The sequence below is a fragment of the Rhodamnia argentea genome, chromosome 8, assembly GCF_020921035.1.
Source record: "Rhodamnia argentea isolate NSW1041297 chromosome 8, ASM2092103v1, whole genome shotgun sequence".
NCBI classification, from domain to species: domain Eukaryota; kingdom Viridiplantae; phylum Streptophyta; class Magnoliopsida; order Myrtales; family Myrtaceae; genus Rhodamnia; species Rhodamnia argentea.
In genome coordinates this window covers 8,313,732-8,329,225 of record NC_063157.1, presented here as the reverse complement: position 1 = coordinate 8,329,225, position 15,494 = coordinate 8,313,732, and the positions used below count along the sequence as shown (strand labels likewise).

At 41.8% G+C, this 15,494-nt stretch overlaps 3 protein-coding genes across 6 annotated transcripts; 1 reads left to right on the top strand and 2 right to left on the bottom strand.

Moving 5' to 3' along the window:
• Positions 1 to 678: 678 nt before the first annotated feature.
• Positions 679 to 2,554, top strand: LOC115736671. The gene is made up of 3 exons (XM_030668490.2): positions 679 to 975; positions 1,130 to 1,172; positions 2,284 to 2,554. The coding sequence occupies exons 1-3, from the start codon at positions 694 to 696 to the stop codon at positions 2,430 to 2,432; spliced, it is 474 nt and encodes a 157-aa protein (XP_030524350.1). The 5' UTR covers positions 679 to 693; the 3' UTR covers positions 2,433 to 2,554.
• Positions 2,555 to 4,099: 1,545 nt separating this feature from the next.
• Positions 4,100 to 8,989, bottom strand: LOC115736669 (phosphatidylinositol:ceramide inositolphosphotransferase 1). Its single transcript, XM_030668489.2, has 11 exons — positions 8,633 to 8,989; positions 8,448 to 8,537; positions 7,711 to 7,797; positions 7,553 to 7,621; positions 6,488 to 6,568; positions 5,420 to 5,491; positions 5,249 to 5,309; positions 5,068 to 5,170; positions 4,813 to 4,908; positions 4,681 to 4,727; positions 4,100 to 4,506 (listed from the first exon to the last, which is right to left on the bottom strand). Exons 1-11 carry the CDS (start codon positions 8,663 to 8,665, stop codon positions 4,376 to 4,378), a joined length of 870 nt encoding a protein of 289 aa, XP_030524349.1. The 5' UTR covers positions 8,666 to 8,989; the 3' UTR covers positions 4,100 to 4,375.
• A 1,121-nt stretch (positions 8,990 to 10,110) lies between these two features.
• On the bottom strand, positions 10,111 to 15,174 carry LOC115736657. 4 transcript variants are annotated; one of them, XM_030668462.2, is made up of 4 exons: positions 14,929 to 15,174; positions 11,712 to 13,448; positions 10,780 to 11,669; positions 10,111 to 10,681 (listed from the first exon to the last, which is right to left on the bottom strand). In XM_030668462.2, the coding sequence occupies exons 2-4, from the start codon at positions 13,288 to 13,290 to the stop codon at positions 10,385 to 10,387; spliced, it is 2,766 nt and encodes a 921-aa protein (XP_030524322.1). In that variant the 5' UTR covers positions 13,291 to 13,448; positions 14,929 to 15,174; the 3' UTR covers positions 10,111 to 10,384. The 4 variants fall into 4 exon arrangements, with proteins under 4 accessions (XP_030524322.1, XP_030524320.1, XP_048140004.1 ...); XM_030668460.2 differs by having other exon boundaries at positions 10,780 to 13,448; XM_048284047.1 differs by lacking the exon at positions 14,929 to 15,174 and adding an exon at positions 14,409 to 14,882 and having other exon boundaries at positions 10,780 to 13,448.
• Positions 15,175 to 15,494: the final 320 nt, after the last annotated feature.

Below are 15,494 nucleotides of genomic sequence, written 5' to 3'. Positions count from 1 at the left end.
GTGAGCAAACATGTCACGGACAAAAGAAATGTCAACAAATGGAGTGTCGTTTGCACTCCGTTGTCGAACCCGATCCGTCCAATCGAGATCACATTTTCAACAGATTCCTAGGACTGCGCATATGTATCGTAGATTACAATGAGACATGTACACGTATGCCAACTTGTGCGTATTTAGGTACGTATAATTGCATAGAAGGGATACTTGTAATTGGATTAGATTCCTATACGTATAGCTGCAACTGGATTACATTTTCAATAGTTGGTGTAATTACAAGTTTGGTTTATACGTGTTTCTTTGTATTCCCTAATTTTTTTGCCCAATTTAGTATTCTCCACGTCACTATAAAATTTATAATATGATAACTATTTTGTCGAGTCGATTTGGCTAATGAATTCAAAGACGAGGGAGTTTTTCTTATCGAATGTTTTAATTGACGAGAATGGCCCGTTTTTAATAATTTCTTTTTTTGGTCGAAAAGCCCGTTTTTAATTGGATTACCATTAATTGAGCGCGATACAAAAAGGAATTCCAAACAAAATAAAACGACAGAAATTACATTTTTTTTACCAAAAAATATATATATTTTCCTTTTTTTAAGGAAAAAGAAAATTCCTCTGGGCACACTCCCTCGTGCCTTCGGCCTTCCCTACCTTCGACACTCGAGCGAATCGCCGGAGGAAGAAGGAAGAAATGGCGACCGCTCTCGCCAACAAGAATGCGGCCCATCGAACCCTGAGTCTGCTGAGACAATCGTTCGGTTTCCTCAGGAACCTCAGCGCCGCCGCGTCGCCGTCGTCTTCCCCGACGAGCCCTTCTTCTTCCTCCTCTTCTGCGAAGAAGCCGAAGCGGAAGAAGAAGAAGAACCTGTTCGAGGTGGCTCAGTTCCTTCCCAACTGGGGCATTGGGTATCACATGGCCAAGACCCACTGGACCGGCGTCTCTTACCAGATCACCAAAATCAATCTCTACAAGGTGGGGCTCTTCGATTTGCTGGGGGGTTTTTGAGGGGGGAGGGGATAGATTTTGAAGTATACTACTGTTGTTGGTGATTGATTCGTCCTTATTACGTCGTGTTTTACGGTTCCTGGTTCTGAGGGTTTAGGGTTTATGTGATGTGTTTTGGCAGGATGGGAGGCATGGCAAGGCATGGGGCATCGTTCACAAAGAAGGTCAGTTCTGAATTACATGCTTGCAATTTGTGATTTATACTTAAGTGGATGATGATTGAATACTTTAGAAGCTATATGGGGAGGAAAATTTGACTTGAGCAGAATATGCAATGTGGAATCAGTGCTGCGCAGGCCTGTTAGTTCCATATTTCGAGCGGTCTCGAACTCTCTTTTGTGCACATTTTCTTTGTTTTGCTTTCGTCTTTCACTCTGTGATGGTTTAAGCATATGCAGACGTGACATTTTTCTGCAGCTTCTATTAGTTTCTATGGCCTATCAATTGCAGAATTTATCATAAATCATGAGGCCGTGAACGTAATGTGCTCTATCGAACAAAGAAAATATGTGTCAGTGGTACCTTAGGTAGAATCGCTATGATGCCCATCAAAGTCTGACATTTCCACCCAGGAGCTGCTTTGCTATGTTTTGATAGGAAAACCTGTGAATTTCCTATTACCTTCATCGGCGTGGTTTTTGAAGATAAAACCTGTCTAAGACCAGTCCTTGTCCAAAGAGAGCTTCTTCATTGACTTCCAAAGTGACAAACTAATGCAAATCATAAGCAATTTCCAATGGCACTTGAAAAGATGTTCAGCAAGATCATGCTGTATTGTGGAGTTCTTTCTTGTAAAATCTTATTGACATTATCGAGCGTACGAGGGAACCGCACCATTGAAATCAGAAGATGTAGAAAGTTGGAGTAAACTTACATTTTCTTACTTCCTGAATTGACCTATATGGATTTCTCTTTTCCTCTATTTCTTTTTCTGGGAGAGAAAAGAATGTTGGGGGTTGCTCCTTGAATAGAGCTTGCTTTTTAGCTGTTGTGGCTGGTTGATTGATCCCTTCCATCTCCAAGTTGAACTCAGATATCTCGCCTTTTTTTTGTGTGTAAAACAATGTCAAGCCAAAATACCCGACAAGCTTTAGCTCTCCTTGGAAACTTTTCGTGTGCAATCTCTATGTACTGAAAACTTGTGAGAGCCTCTCTCATTTAGTATAGTTGTCGAGGCAATGGTAAATGCTAAAAGCTTGTCTTGTGATTCCTCGCTCTCTTGAAACTCTATTTCCTTGATCTGATGTTTGGGGTTTACTTAACTGCTTCGCTCAGGGTTGCCAGCTGCCGATGCTCCGAAGAAAATAGGTGGTGTTCACAAGCGCTGTTGGAAGTATATTCCTAATCTAGGAAGCACATCTAGTAGCCTACCAAGCTTGACAAAGCCAACAGAAACTCCACAAACTGAAGCTCAGGCAGCTTGATATTTGTTTGTTTAGATTTCTCCGAAATGAAGCTTTTTGAGGAGTCTTTGGGCTTCGAACTTTAGTGTTTTTGACGAGTTCTTGGTGATGGTAATCTAGATTAGCAGCTGTATTCCTGCTGAGAACTTTCATTCCATACCTAGAATTGGAGAAGTATGTGGGTGTTAATATATGCAGATGAAAACATGCCACCATGTATCTGACTTCCGCTTATTGTGGTTTCTAGATACTAATTTGACTGTCTACGAAGGAGAGTTATGGCCAACGCAAATGTGGGTCGGGGTTTCCATGGCCACTGTAAACATACGGCATATTGATTTGCAATGGAATAACTTCTTAGTTATCCCTGTCGTGAAGTCCTAAGATTCAAAACCTTAACTCATCTTCCTCGAAGTTTCCTTGTTTGAAGAAGGGGATTACTAAGCGACAACACTTTGTGGTTCTTAACGAGAGTGTGCCAGGTAGAGAACAATGTGGAAGTTGTAGATGATTGCTCATATTTGTTCACACCTTATGAGCTAAAGCACCATACTTGTCTGCCAAAAAGTGAGAAATCCGACATGCTATCCTGTCCTTTTAGCATCCACTCAAGTAGAACAGACCTTATTCAATCTTCTTATATAACAGTATTCAGGGTCTAGCTCCAGCGTGAACCTCAGCGCCCCTACCAATATCTGGATGGTGGATCGCGCTGAACATGGATGCTGTTTTGACGAAAAGACGAACTTGCCTACTTTGTCAGAGAGTGCTGGGACGAATTGTGAACTTTTTTTGGTGGGGTTTAAATAGGAATAGCAATCGTGCCGAAGGCCTGAGTCTTAACAGTCTGAAGAAGAAAACGATGCTGTCAGCGAACCTAATCGTGCGAAATGCCTGATTTGACATGATACAATATTTCACTCAGCAGTCAGCACCGCAGTGATTGCCCTCATTGACTGCAAGTGGAACTGCGTACGATGATTCCAAATGAGAAACTAATCCTGCTGGTTCAATGAGTGCCCCGGCGAAATTGGCAGAATTACCATAAAGTGAAAACCGTCACGAAACCGGGGAAAACTGTTTATGAAATTCAACAGAGTTGAACAATTTGGACCCGTAGTAAATAACTGTGCTTTTCTTCCTCAATCGTAAAAGTAACAAGAGGAATTGATGGATGGAATTGAGGATCCCTGAATTTATTTGCCTTTCGAAGGAATTTTTGTGTCATGCTAGGTGTGGCATAGCCAATATCTGCGATGTAGGATTATCTATATTTGACGCGATCTGACAGGTCTATGAATGTATTACTCGATCAACTTGGAAATGACATGAAGCAGCACAGATTCAGTTTTTAGCACGTTGAGAGAATATAATACCATTTTGCGATGATACAAATACGTAACTCAAATTTAACACGAAAATGCAGATCACAAGACCCTCGATAGTTGAAGACTGGAGAAGAGACTTGCAATGTGAAGCCATCACTCCATGATAGTATTGTTTGGCTACTATTTCGTGTGGGGTTAATGTCATAACATTAACAAACTATACCAAGTGTTATGATCATTGTACAGAATACTTGCTAAAGGGAAAATAGACAGAGCCATCATATCACATTATTGAAGGACGGTGCTAGATCCACCATCAAGAACCACCGCAAGTTCACAGGGAAAGACTGGTTCTACGCCTTTAGAGAACCACTCCAAATGAATTTCCCACCACCAATAACTGATTTACGTTGAGCCAATGCTGCACGGTTTTCACGGTTACACTTAAGGGAAATAACGTGGATCAGCAACACAGCTATCTTCAGCTCGTGTTATTATTGATATACTATCTTTCAGGCTTTCCCATCTTGAATACCAGAAGTATAAGGTATATTACACCTCTACAAGCATCAGAAAAATCTCATCTTCCAAAGCAAAGGAAGCTGAGAATGTGGCGATATTTATGGGCATCCGTCCTCAGTCTGCTGAGCTGACAATAACCCCGTTTAAAAGATTGTATTGCTCTCCTCTGCTCTTGCTTTCCTTGTCTTTGGTACTCAATGGTAGGGTTGGAGAATATGTAGCTGCCATTGATCTATCAGGCATTTCTGCGATAAAGAAACCACAACGTATTACTAGAGCATTCCATACAAAGGTAGCCACGTATCTTAAGCAATTTTCATAAAGACTAGCATGCGATTCATATTCATCGCCTCCATGTATAACCTTTCAGTAATATATCCACACTTACAGTGAAAATGCATGTATAAACCACAACCTACCTGGCAATTTCCTGTCGAGACAAAACACAAGCAGATTTACGGTATACCTGCATGGCAAAATAGACAACCCTTAGTCCATAAGTCGGTTAGTTTCCACAAAAAAACCAAAGGTCCCAACTGAATTGTTGTTACCATGCAACAACGATGTCCACTGTATAATGCTTCCGAGACGCTATAATGAGCAGGCTCTGAACCACCGCAAGTAACCAAGCAAACTGCTTGATAAACCTGCAAGCAAACATAAGCACATTGCCAACAAAGAAAGGAGCAGTCATGAAAATAACGCCACTGTTAAGCCTGATGACTTATGTTTGTCCAACTAAAAAAATAAGGGGCTAAAAAAGACTAACGTACTTGAGAGATCACATGCATTACAAAACGGACTACCTCTTTGTGCCATGCTTCTGATATGTGTTGACAAAAACTAATGTAAAGATCATGTGTGATGAAAAAATCAAGTCACCACAGCCATATAGAATCCCTCGTGGAACTGCAGGCAAAAAAAGAACCACATGAGCATCAATGCATATAATTCAATGTGATTGTTTCAACACATTTTTACACTCACAGTTTATAAAGACCACTTCAAGCACACTTCTTGGAGGTGGTAACGTGGCAAGTTCCGAACCCTGAAGAAACCAATCCATTTTATTGCAATCATGAGGACAAGAATCACCAAGAACCAAAAGTAACAATTCCAAGTATGAAACAGAAAGATCATAATATAACTGTATCCTACCTCACGGCAATGATAGTTTGGACCAGGTAACTGAGTTGAATAGAATGTAACAATCCGGAGAACTTGAGAAGCCTAGAAAATCAAGGTAGACCTAAAGAAATTGTTAAGCAGATACAGGAGGATACTGTATCATTCTTAAATCAAACAAGTCAAAAAATGTATGCATGGAGCAGGGACCGAACATGCATAAACAACAGCATATGAGGCAACTAATCGGCTCATTTGACTCACAGGTCAATACCACGGGGTAAGTGGGTTTACACACTTCCATGGCGATGGGGCACTTGCCAATATGCCATTCATGGGGATCATAATCAGGATGGCTAAATATTGGCATGAACCATCAAAGAGGAAGCGTGGGACACACTAAAGTCTGAACTATCCAATTTTCACCGGATGCCATTTTATAGCATCCCAAGAGAACCATTAGAATGCGAATGATGACAAAACATACAACTAATGAGTAGAACCTACCTATAGAGTAACTTCACTAGAAAGACCACTCTTCATGTCCAACGCACTTAAATTGTACTTTGGAAGATGAAAGAAGCAGCTAATGCTTTTCCAAACCATATTGCTAACCAACTTGACAGACATCATCACTCAACCAAGCAGAAGCAAGTCCCCAAAAATGAGGCGCACATGTCCAATATGAGTAGAAATGAAGGGAAGGTAGACTGAACTTGGTGAATCAATTTATCAACACAAGAAAAGATAAATTGAATTGCAGTCGTGCAACTTCAGATCAGATATTGCCATATCTTTTTTTTTTTTTTTTGGCCAGAAGATATCCCCATTCATTAAGCGGTCAATTTTTTTCGTTATCCTTTCTTATGCTGGAAAAAAGTAGCCGGCCATGTATGGAAAGGTTTCCTGAAAATTGGTATAGCAAGATTCAGCATGTTAAATTTCTCTACAGCAATTTTCCACCAAGTGACTGCTCTCCACAGTAATCAGTATCGAAAGTAGCATTAGAAATACTGAAGCCTGAGGATTCATTCACAAACTCGCAGATATAATAAAACAACATGAAGCTACAAAGGTTTCAGAAACATAGATTACACTTACAACTAAATAAGCAAGAACCCTGCACCACATCAGGACTGTATAAATTTTTTTGTTCTGGCATATGAAAGGGTGAAAAGTCCACTGCAATAGAAAAAGGTTTCCGTTTGTAAAAAACCAGAGGGAAGGATTTGCTAAAGAAAAAATAGACTATTAACATGGAATAGAAATTAAATAAGTAGTCGCACTTAAAGCTTGGAAAAGAATTTACAACGACAGCAGATGAGTATAATCATGTCACATAACAGATAACAGTAACTACTGTAGTGGAGTTTTATAATTATGTTAACAAACAAATCACGGTGTACAACCATGATAGTTGAGTAAGCGAAATATATGAGGTTTTTATGACAAAAAATCAAAGCCGTAGACAAGGGAAGAGAAATTATGCTGCCATGCGTGACCGCAGAGTGAACTCTTCTTTCGCCTATTACTACAGCTCATGGAATTATGCTGAAATGCGTGACTGCAGAGTGAACTCTTCTTTCACCTGTTACTACACCCCACTGAATTTACCTATAATGATGCCACTTATCTCCTTATACACATACAACCACCAGCCTTTGGGACATTATCTTACTTAAGTTACGGGAAAGAGATTCTGCAATAAATGTAGAAATAGCACCAGAAAAAGCTAGTGATGTTAAAACAAATCATCCATGTCATAAGTGAAGGTAGATACAAAAAAAGCCCTTAAGTTGCATTTTCAAAATTATTCATCAACCAATGAAAAAAATTCCAAAAGAATTCTCAGGAGCTCGTTGATTACTTTGCACAGATCTACATTTGCTTGGAGGAAAAAAGAACATCTGTCTAGGTTTGTAAAAGCCCAGATGCACAATAACTTCTTGGGTTAATTTAAAAGCCGTGCAGATGCCAGCTACAACAGGATTACCATGTCAAGTCATAGTATGGACTTGTGAAAACATATCTAAAGTAGGAGTACAATAGTTGTCTGATCACCGAAAAAGAGGTGCCACTTATTTCTTACTTCTAGATGATAGGCAATGATAGAACTGCAATCAGGAGATATGATCCCTCACAGCTCAAAAAACTTTAAAATCTTACCAGAGCAAATGAACAGAAGATGCAGGTAAACAGAGCCTCACTGATATAACCTTTATCTCGACCAAGTTCCTACAATGTCATGACGTGAGAAACAATCAGAACAAATCAACTTTTTCCTAAGATTGCAGTCTAGGTCTGAATAGAAGAAGTATGCTTACAGGAATAAAAAGAAAACCAATGTCCTGAAGTATTGGGCCTGGACGATGCAAGTAGTGAACTCCTCTGGCAGCCAACCCATGAATGTACTGTTAATTATGGCGCAAGAATCCGGCATCATATATGCGATTCTCACAAAGCATTTTTTTAATAGAAAGATAGAAGTGCATACGGTCACTTAAACACTCACTTATTCCATGCAGAAAAGAACTTTCATACAATCAAAGAAACATAAATTCCCATGAGAACAGCAGAGGATTTAGATATAGTACCAAAGCAGCTATTTTAGTCCATCACTTGCCAAACATACCAGAACCGATTACCACCAAAATACAATGGACTGGAGAACAGGAATATCGACAGCAGATGCCAGTGACTCATACCTCAGACACAAACCAACAAATTTGGCTCATATTAATATATCCACTCGGGTGAATCACAATGAATTACCAAAAACTTTTCATTTTACTGATCGCCTAAGGAAACCAAAATAACTGTTTGAACCTGTAAACACAGACCTCTCGAGCTATCAAGCTTTTCAATTTGATAAATAGGCACAGCAGCACAAAACACTCGCAAAACAGCAAGCGAACGATCAAAGGGAGGAGCAAAAGCAAAAACCTCAACCCAGCATTTACTCAAACCTCATTTACTAGTTTGCCGCATTCAAGTCGAGGTTGATTCTCGAACAAGACACATATAACCACGACTTGCGGAGGACAAGGACAGGAGGCAAAACCTGGAAAACAAGTCCACCAAGAAGATACTTCCAGCTCTCGGCAAGTAAGGGAATCTCTATCGACACCTCCGCGCAAATCTTCCTCCATAACTTCACGCCGGAAACAACGGCACTTAAAAACCACATAGCAGACCCAAGGGAAAGCGTACCTTACAGAAATCGATATCGAGAATCCAGACAGATACCTTAGAAGCCTCGCGGCGAACATAGAGCGGCATTTCTCGATGGCCAGGCTAGAGCTCGACATCGATCATCGCAAAACCTAAGCCGCCCGGGAAGATCGGACTAGAACCGCCGAAATATCATAACGGCGGATCGCGACGGAGGATCGAACCGGAACCCACCGACTCTTCAGTTCCGATCAAACCCGGAGTGCTACCGAAGCAACGCCGGTCGAGTGGAAGTAGGTGGGTTTGACCGAAAGGAGAATCCAGAGAGCGATATATTCCAATTTTTTATTTTTTATTTTTTATTTTTCCCCTTTCGGTTGCGCGAAAAGCTCCTTTTGAAAAGAGCTGAACATGTCGCCGGACGAAGATGACGCGACAACGAGAGAGAAAGAGAGAGAGAGGGGGAGTAGTTATGATCATTTTCACGATGGGGGCTTGACTTCTGATAACGACGGCGACGCGCGCGCGCGAGAGAGAGAGAGAGAGAGAGAGTGCTTATCCGATGCTTCGCGACCCTGATTAGCACTGACATCGCCGATTGTCAGCCGCACGATTCGGCGCCATCCGTTTCGCGCGTCTCCGTGGGAATCATCGCCTCCTCGAAAGTCTCAAGTGGGGCCCCCGCGGGGGATAGAACAGACATCGCTCGGCAGTTTTGGGGTTTATATATATATATTTGGTGGGCAACCACAACCACAGGTGGGACCGCCAGAGTTTTGCACCGTATATATTAATTTAATATGTGCTAATCCAGCCTTAATGTATCCGAAATGTGAACGGAGCTTGAGATCCGTTGACTTTTTTGGATGATAAAGAACGGTGGGGGTGAGCAACTCCTGGTGGATAGGGTCCGGATTTGTGACCTAACCCGTCGAAATCGATCATTAGTCTTGAAACCGGAAACGTATTCAACCGGTGAGACATTATCCATCCCGATCTGATCCGATTTCAAAGTCTACCATGATCGATGCTTACCATTAATAAGGAGGATCTAGAAATCGATCTGATCCGATCCGATTTCAGAGTATATCATGATCGATGCTCACCATTAATCAAGAGGATCCATAAATCGATGTTGATCATTAATCGGGAGGGATGCTCACCCTTAATCGGGAGGATAAAAAAAAAAATTGGAATATATAAGCTAAAAGTCCTAAAACTTATATAAAAGCCTTAAATTTTATCACGAAACGCAATTAACTTCTAAAATTTTCAAAAAAAATGGAATCAAAAGAGTGATTTGATTATGCCTACTTAACAAGTTTAGGACTTAATTGCACTTTTGAAAATTTTAGGGTATATTGCAATTTCGTGATAAATTTTAAGACTTTCAATACGTTTATCCCAAAAACTTTTTAAATGTCTTCAACAAAGTTAGCTAACTTTAGATTACCACATCCTTCACATACGAGGATTACCCGTCGAACATATCATATAATCCATGTGAGATCCGACAACACCTGCCGTCGGGGTGCCTCCGAAGTATGCCGATGTAGCGAAAGAGATTCACTAGGAAATATGCACACTTACATCATGGAGTGAAGAAAAAATAGGAACAGTTCCATGACTAACGACCACATCGATACTATTGCCAGAACAAGGAGAGGGACGAAACTCTCGGAAGAAGGTCCCCGTTATTACCCCCAAAAAAAACACATCCAGATTTAATCTTGCTTAAGGATTGCCTATAGAAAGGACCGACCCGGCTTAGAAGGCGGATTATACTCCGTATATTTTGTAGCCACAACATAACCTGCGAAGATAGCGCTAAACTCTCCCGACGGGAGAAAGAGGAGGATAAGCGACATACTTTGCTGAAGCGTCCTGTACGACATGATTAGGAGTCGGCGCGCCACCCTCGCAGGTCGACGCAGTTCTGCCAAGCAGCTTTTCTTCGGCTGCATTACCCATTTTGGAGTGCTCGATCAGTTTTCTACCGTCCAAGACCGCAATGCATATGGAGAAAGCTTGCAACACCGAGAGAGATGGACTAAACTCGACCGACAATATGTTATCCTTGAACGGAGCCAAAACAAAGACAGGCTGGTTTTCCTGTGTATCCACCTGCAAATAAGGATTGATCACAAAAGCAATTCAATAATTGAGTTTACGTGCAAGACAGACGAAAAATTAGCTGAGGGCCGGCTAAACAAAGAGAGTACCTGAGACTGAGAGAAGAGGGCAAATTGGTCAGACGAGTTCGATGAACTCGAGTTCTTGCAGAAATGACCATGAGTGCCCAATATCTTAAGTTCACAGCCCATATCCCAACCCCCACAATCACAAGAGCCACCTGATTTCCACCTTTCGATGAGCGATGAAGGTCCTCCTTTACTTGGTAGACTATGGACGCCGCTTGGAAGTATCACCGTTGCGCTGATAGGCACTTCATTCATGAGGGGATTCCGATCTTCAGGATTTTCTCCATTAGAACAATTACATAGCCGATTCTTGAAGGAACCAATTGACTCGAGCTCTGATAAGCCATCGTGGGTATTATTTTCAGGCCCATATTGGGATGAACTTCTTTCCTTAGGCAATGGGATCTGCGCAACAATAGCTGCAAGCTCATCCTTTGGTTGGAAATCTGTTGTTTGTTGATCCTGCTGTCTGGAGTCCACAGCAAGCAATAGATACTCCAGAGAGCCATGTTGACCTGTAGAAATGCCTGATTTCGACTTTGAGAAGCAGAATTCAGAAACCTTCATCTGAGCAATGACATGAGGGATGTAACCCTGACCTTTGCCCCTATTTCCTTGACTAATCCAACTTCCGCTCTTTTTTCTGGCTTCTCGAATTGTGAAAAATGTATACATCCAGCTGGATTTATCCGTTTGCGGGGAACTGCATTCCTTCATCGTGGCTGCAAGAACGTCACTGTCATTGTCAACAGCAAATGAGATCAAAGGAAGGCCATTTTTATACGCAACCCGAAGAAGAGCTTGCACTGACGATGATCCTTGCCTCTTGTTTAAATGGGAGTTATGGACATTGATTGTTTTGCAACTAGACAAATCCAACTTCAGCTTTGCTGGCTGTCCAGTCAGAGAATCTGATTGACTATTTGATGATGTGCACAATTTATCCTTAGAAACTGAATGTTCCTGCAATGGATCATTGCAGTGATGGATAATTGACGACTTCGGCTTGAGTAATGGGTCCAGCAACCTTCTCAAAGGGCTTGACCTGGATCTTCCAACAGAATTAGACTTGTCAGAGCATGGATTGTCTGGGCAAGCAGAGGATTCAGCATTTTCAGGTACGAATTTCGCAGAAGCATGCTTGGCATCCAATTTCCTTGAGGTCAAATCCTCTTTTGACCTGGAATTTTTCACTATTTTGCCCATACCAATGCTCAATCGACGAAAAGGCGAAGTGCTTCTTAACTTCTCAGTTGTTACATTGCCTGCTTTTGGTTCAGATCCCCTCACTGCATCTGAAACCATTGGCAAGACACTTGGAATTTTCCTGTCTGAATTTCCTACTCTAGATGTACAAGAAACTCCAGCTGATCGGTCTGGTTGACGAGGCACATCCGACAGAAACTTTGAACTCCCTGCATCCATGGAGCTAGGCCTTTTCATTAATTGGTTGTTACAGTCAAATTCAAGAGGCAAGGTGCGAGTGCAAGAATTTTCCATGTCCGAATGGATTCTTGCATGACGAGTTTCCCTGGATCTTTCCAGAATACCTCTTCTACTTACCTCTGATAGTTTCTTGTCAGAGTGTGTTCTCGACTTCACAAGCTTGGATACTTCCAGATTAGCACAATTTGGCACATCTTTGGGCACAAGGAGAACCACTCTATCGAGTCTTCCTGTCAATTCTGGCTCAAGGACACCAGAGTTCGACTCTTCGGTCTTCTCGAACCTCTTTGTGAAATCACATTCTGTAACTTCTGCCTTCTCAGTGGAACGAGGTCCCACCTCAGTGCTTCTGAAGCATGGCAGAGTTTCAGCTTTCTGAATGGGCTCAGGGTTAAACCTGCCCTTTTTATCCTCCATTTTTTCCCCTAAAGGCATCTGAACTGTTCCATTGACTTCATGCTGCGCCAGCCGGTGGTCATTCTCATGGACTTCTTTCAGATCTTTACATTTACTGAGATTCTCTCTTGAGGGCCTCACAAATTGCACATCCATATCTTTGGGAGACGATAGCAGCTGAGATTGAAGCGTGGAGCGGGGCATTCTCTGGTGTGCAGGGGAGCAACTACGACCTCTGCTGGAATGGCTGGATGATCCCTCCACCGAGAATGAAGAGGAGGTGCTGCTACTAGACGTGGAATACCTGCCATTTCTGGGCACTGTCTGTTTGTGGCTATGCTGCCATTTTTCAAGACGTCGCCAGTCAAGAACTCCAACACTAAAAGCTTTCTCCTGGACATTTTTCCCTCTCTCAAGATAAGATGGCAATTTCGACATGTACTTAACCAGCTCATCATCGTCGGATGAATTTCTTCTGATTCTGGCATTCTGATTATCCTCCTCCAGAGGATAAGTTGGTTCATCTTCTACAGCCTCCGTGATTTCATGATGGAAATCAGCATATGACAAATTACCATCTGCTTGGAATCTTTCCTGCAGATTCATACTGCGATAAGCATGAGTCTTCCCATTTTCTGTCTTGGGTGCTTTCCCAACTCCCGAACTCTTGTTGAGCTCCGAGCATTCCATAATTCCAAGGATTTACTTATCTAAGTCAGAATGATTAGCACCTCACTCGCACATTATTTATTCCTTTCACCAAGCCCCCAGTATATTTTTTAAACTTTTAAACCTCAACGCCCTGAACAATGTAGCTCGCAAATGTCTCTGGAGACATTAACTGCAAACTGTAGGAAGATTAAACTCGGTAAATTGGAATTCTACAATCTGATAGGTGATAACAATAGTAGAACAGGTCAACAGCTAGCATATTATGAGAGAAAAGGCGCATGGCTATGCAAGCGTATTGTTTCGTAAAAAGATAAGGCATTCCATGTACAAGATGAAAAACTGAAAGTGGCAAAAGGGGCATATTCAGACATCAATAAGGCAATAAAGCAGCCATTCCACAAACAAATTAGATGCAAGTACAAGCATGCAATGAACTCCCAATAAGAATAGTCCAGGAACTTTTTCCTCAGAACCACAAAGTGATGCGCTGGTGCATAGCGAGTTAATTTCTCCAGACTCAACCAAATCTTCTATCTCTAACTTTGTGCGAACTTCCCAATATATCACGGTAGAAAAAGAGACTATGCCGATTTTCACTCGACCCAAAGTTAATTCGTCGATTTCAACCTTAATCATAAGCAGATCTTCAATAGGAGAAACTGGTCGACTTGACAGAGGGTATGCCGCATAAATTGCAGAAAACAAGTATCTCTTTTGGAGATCAAATTCCTCACAGTCAGTGATGACTTGCTTAATCATTTGGAAATAAGATAGCAAACCCTTAAGTGGCGCTGGTTCTTCAAACAAAAACCACAACGTTAGATACTCTGTACCTTAAATAGTTTTGACATACAACAGAACACCATAACTTCCCGTTTGGACCATAATCATAGATAAAGGCATCATCCATCACTTGCGGAATCACCACGACTTCTCTCTGCTCTGTTTATTTATCAAATCTTCTCTTTGCACATACCCTACGCGACCAGACAGGATGTTTTTGTGCAGACAAAAAGTAAACTCACAATCGTGTGACATGGAGACTGGGAAATCTCAATCAGACGTGGGTATGGAAGACGAAATGAAATAGATGCAAGATAACAAACAGCGACACAGTACAAATAAGAGAATGCAACCATGAGCCAAGTTGGAAGTTGGAACAGCATCAGCCGAAATTGGGTGGTCCATGAACACCGAGTCTTGAAGAGCTTTCGATAAGGAGAAACTGAGCCGTCACAATCGAAGCTCAGAGGAGGGAAAAAGGGACGAGATCCACACCAATTGAAAACAGAAATCACCCATTTCGAAATTTGAAGACATTGTGAACAGAACAAGAGAAATCAGAAAAAGGAGATAAGGAGAAACACGAACTGCCCCTGCAAAAATTTACAGTCTCGAGTCCCGAAACAGAGTGTGGCTTCGTGGGAAATTCAAGAAAAAGGGAAAAGAAAAGAAAAGAAAAGAAAAAAGCCAATCAATATGCACTGACATGACCGCACGCAACTCCAAAAATCACGAAACAAAGAGGCATTGGGAGGATTGATTATGCATTTTACGGTATGAAGAGGGGAAAAAAAAAAGAACATTTCCCAGGAAACAAACGGAAACTAAACTGGACATTTCTCGCTCGAGCAAGAGAAGAGAAGCGGCGCGTACCCATCAGAGATTCGGAACTTCCAGCGTCAAGAGCCGCCATTAACGACGACCACACCAGCTCGAAGACGGAGCGAGACGTGTCGGTGGTCGAACCGAGCCCAACTGCAAACTCGCAGAGACAACGAGAGAGAGAGAGAGATCCCACCTCGCCTTTTTCTCCCCCCCAAACTCCAAAGCCCGATCCTGAGGAGAGAATGTAAAAAAAAAATCCAACCTAAAAAGGTTCACAGAGACTCACAGAGACGCACAAACTTTTGGGTGCGGCTGTGCGAGAAAGATGTACATTTTCACACAGAGAGAGAGAGAGAGAGAGAGTCCCGTCCCGTGTTCGTGTGGCGGAGCTCTTCAGCAGAGACTGTACATTTGCAGGTTTGTTTTTTGTTCCACCGTATTTTTTATTTTTTTCTTCCTTCGGAGATTACTCGTCACGCAAATATTTTAGCGCCCGTGACAAATTCTTCGCTTTAGCATACATCACGAGAAAAACAAAATCATAATAACTAAAATAAAACGGTTACTCTTTTCTTTTTTTTTCCCCATTTTGACAATCCAAAATTGATTAGAAT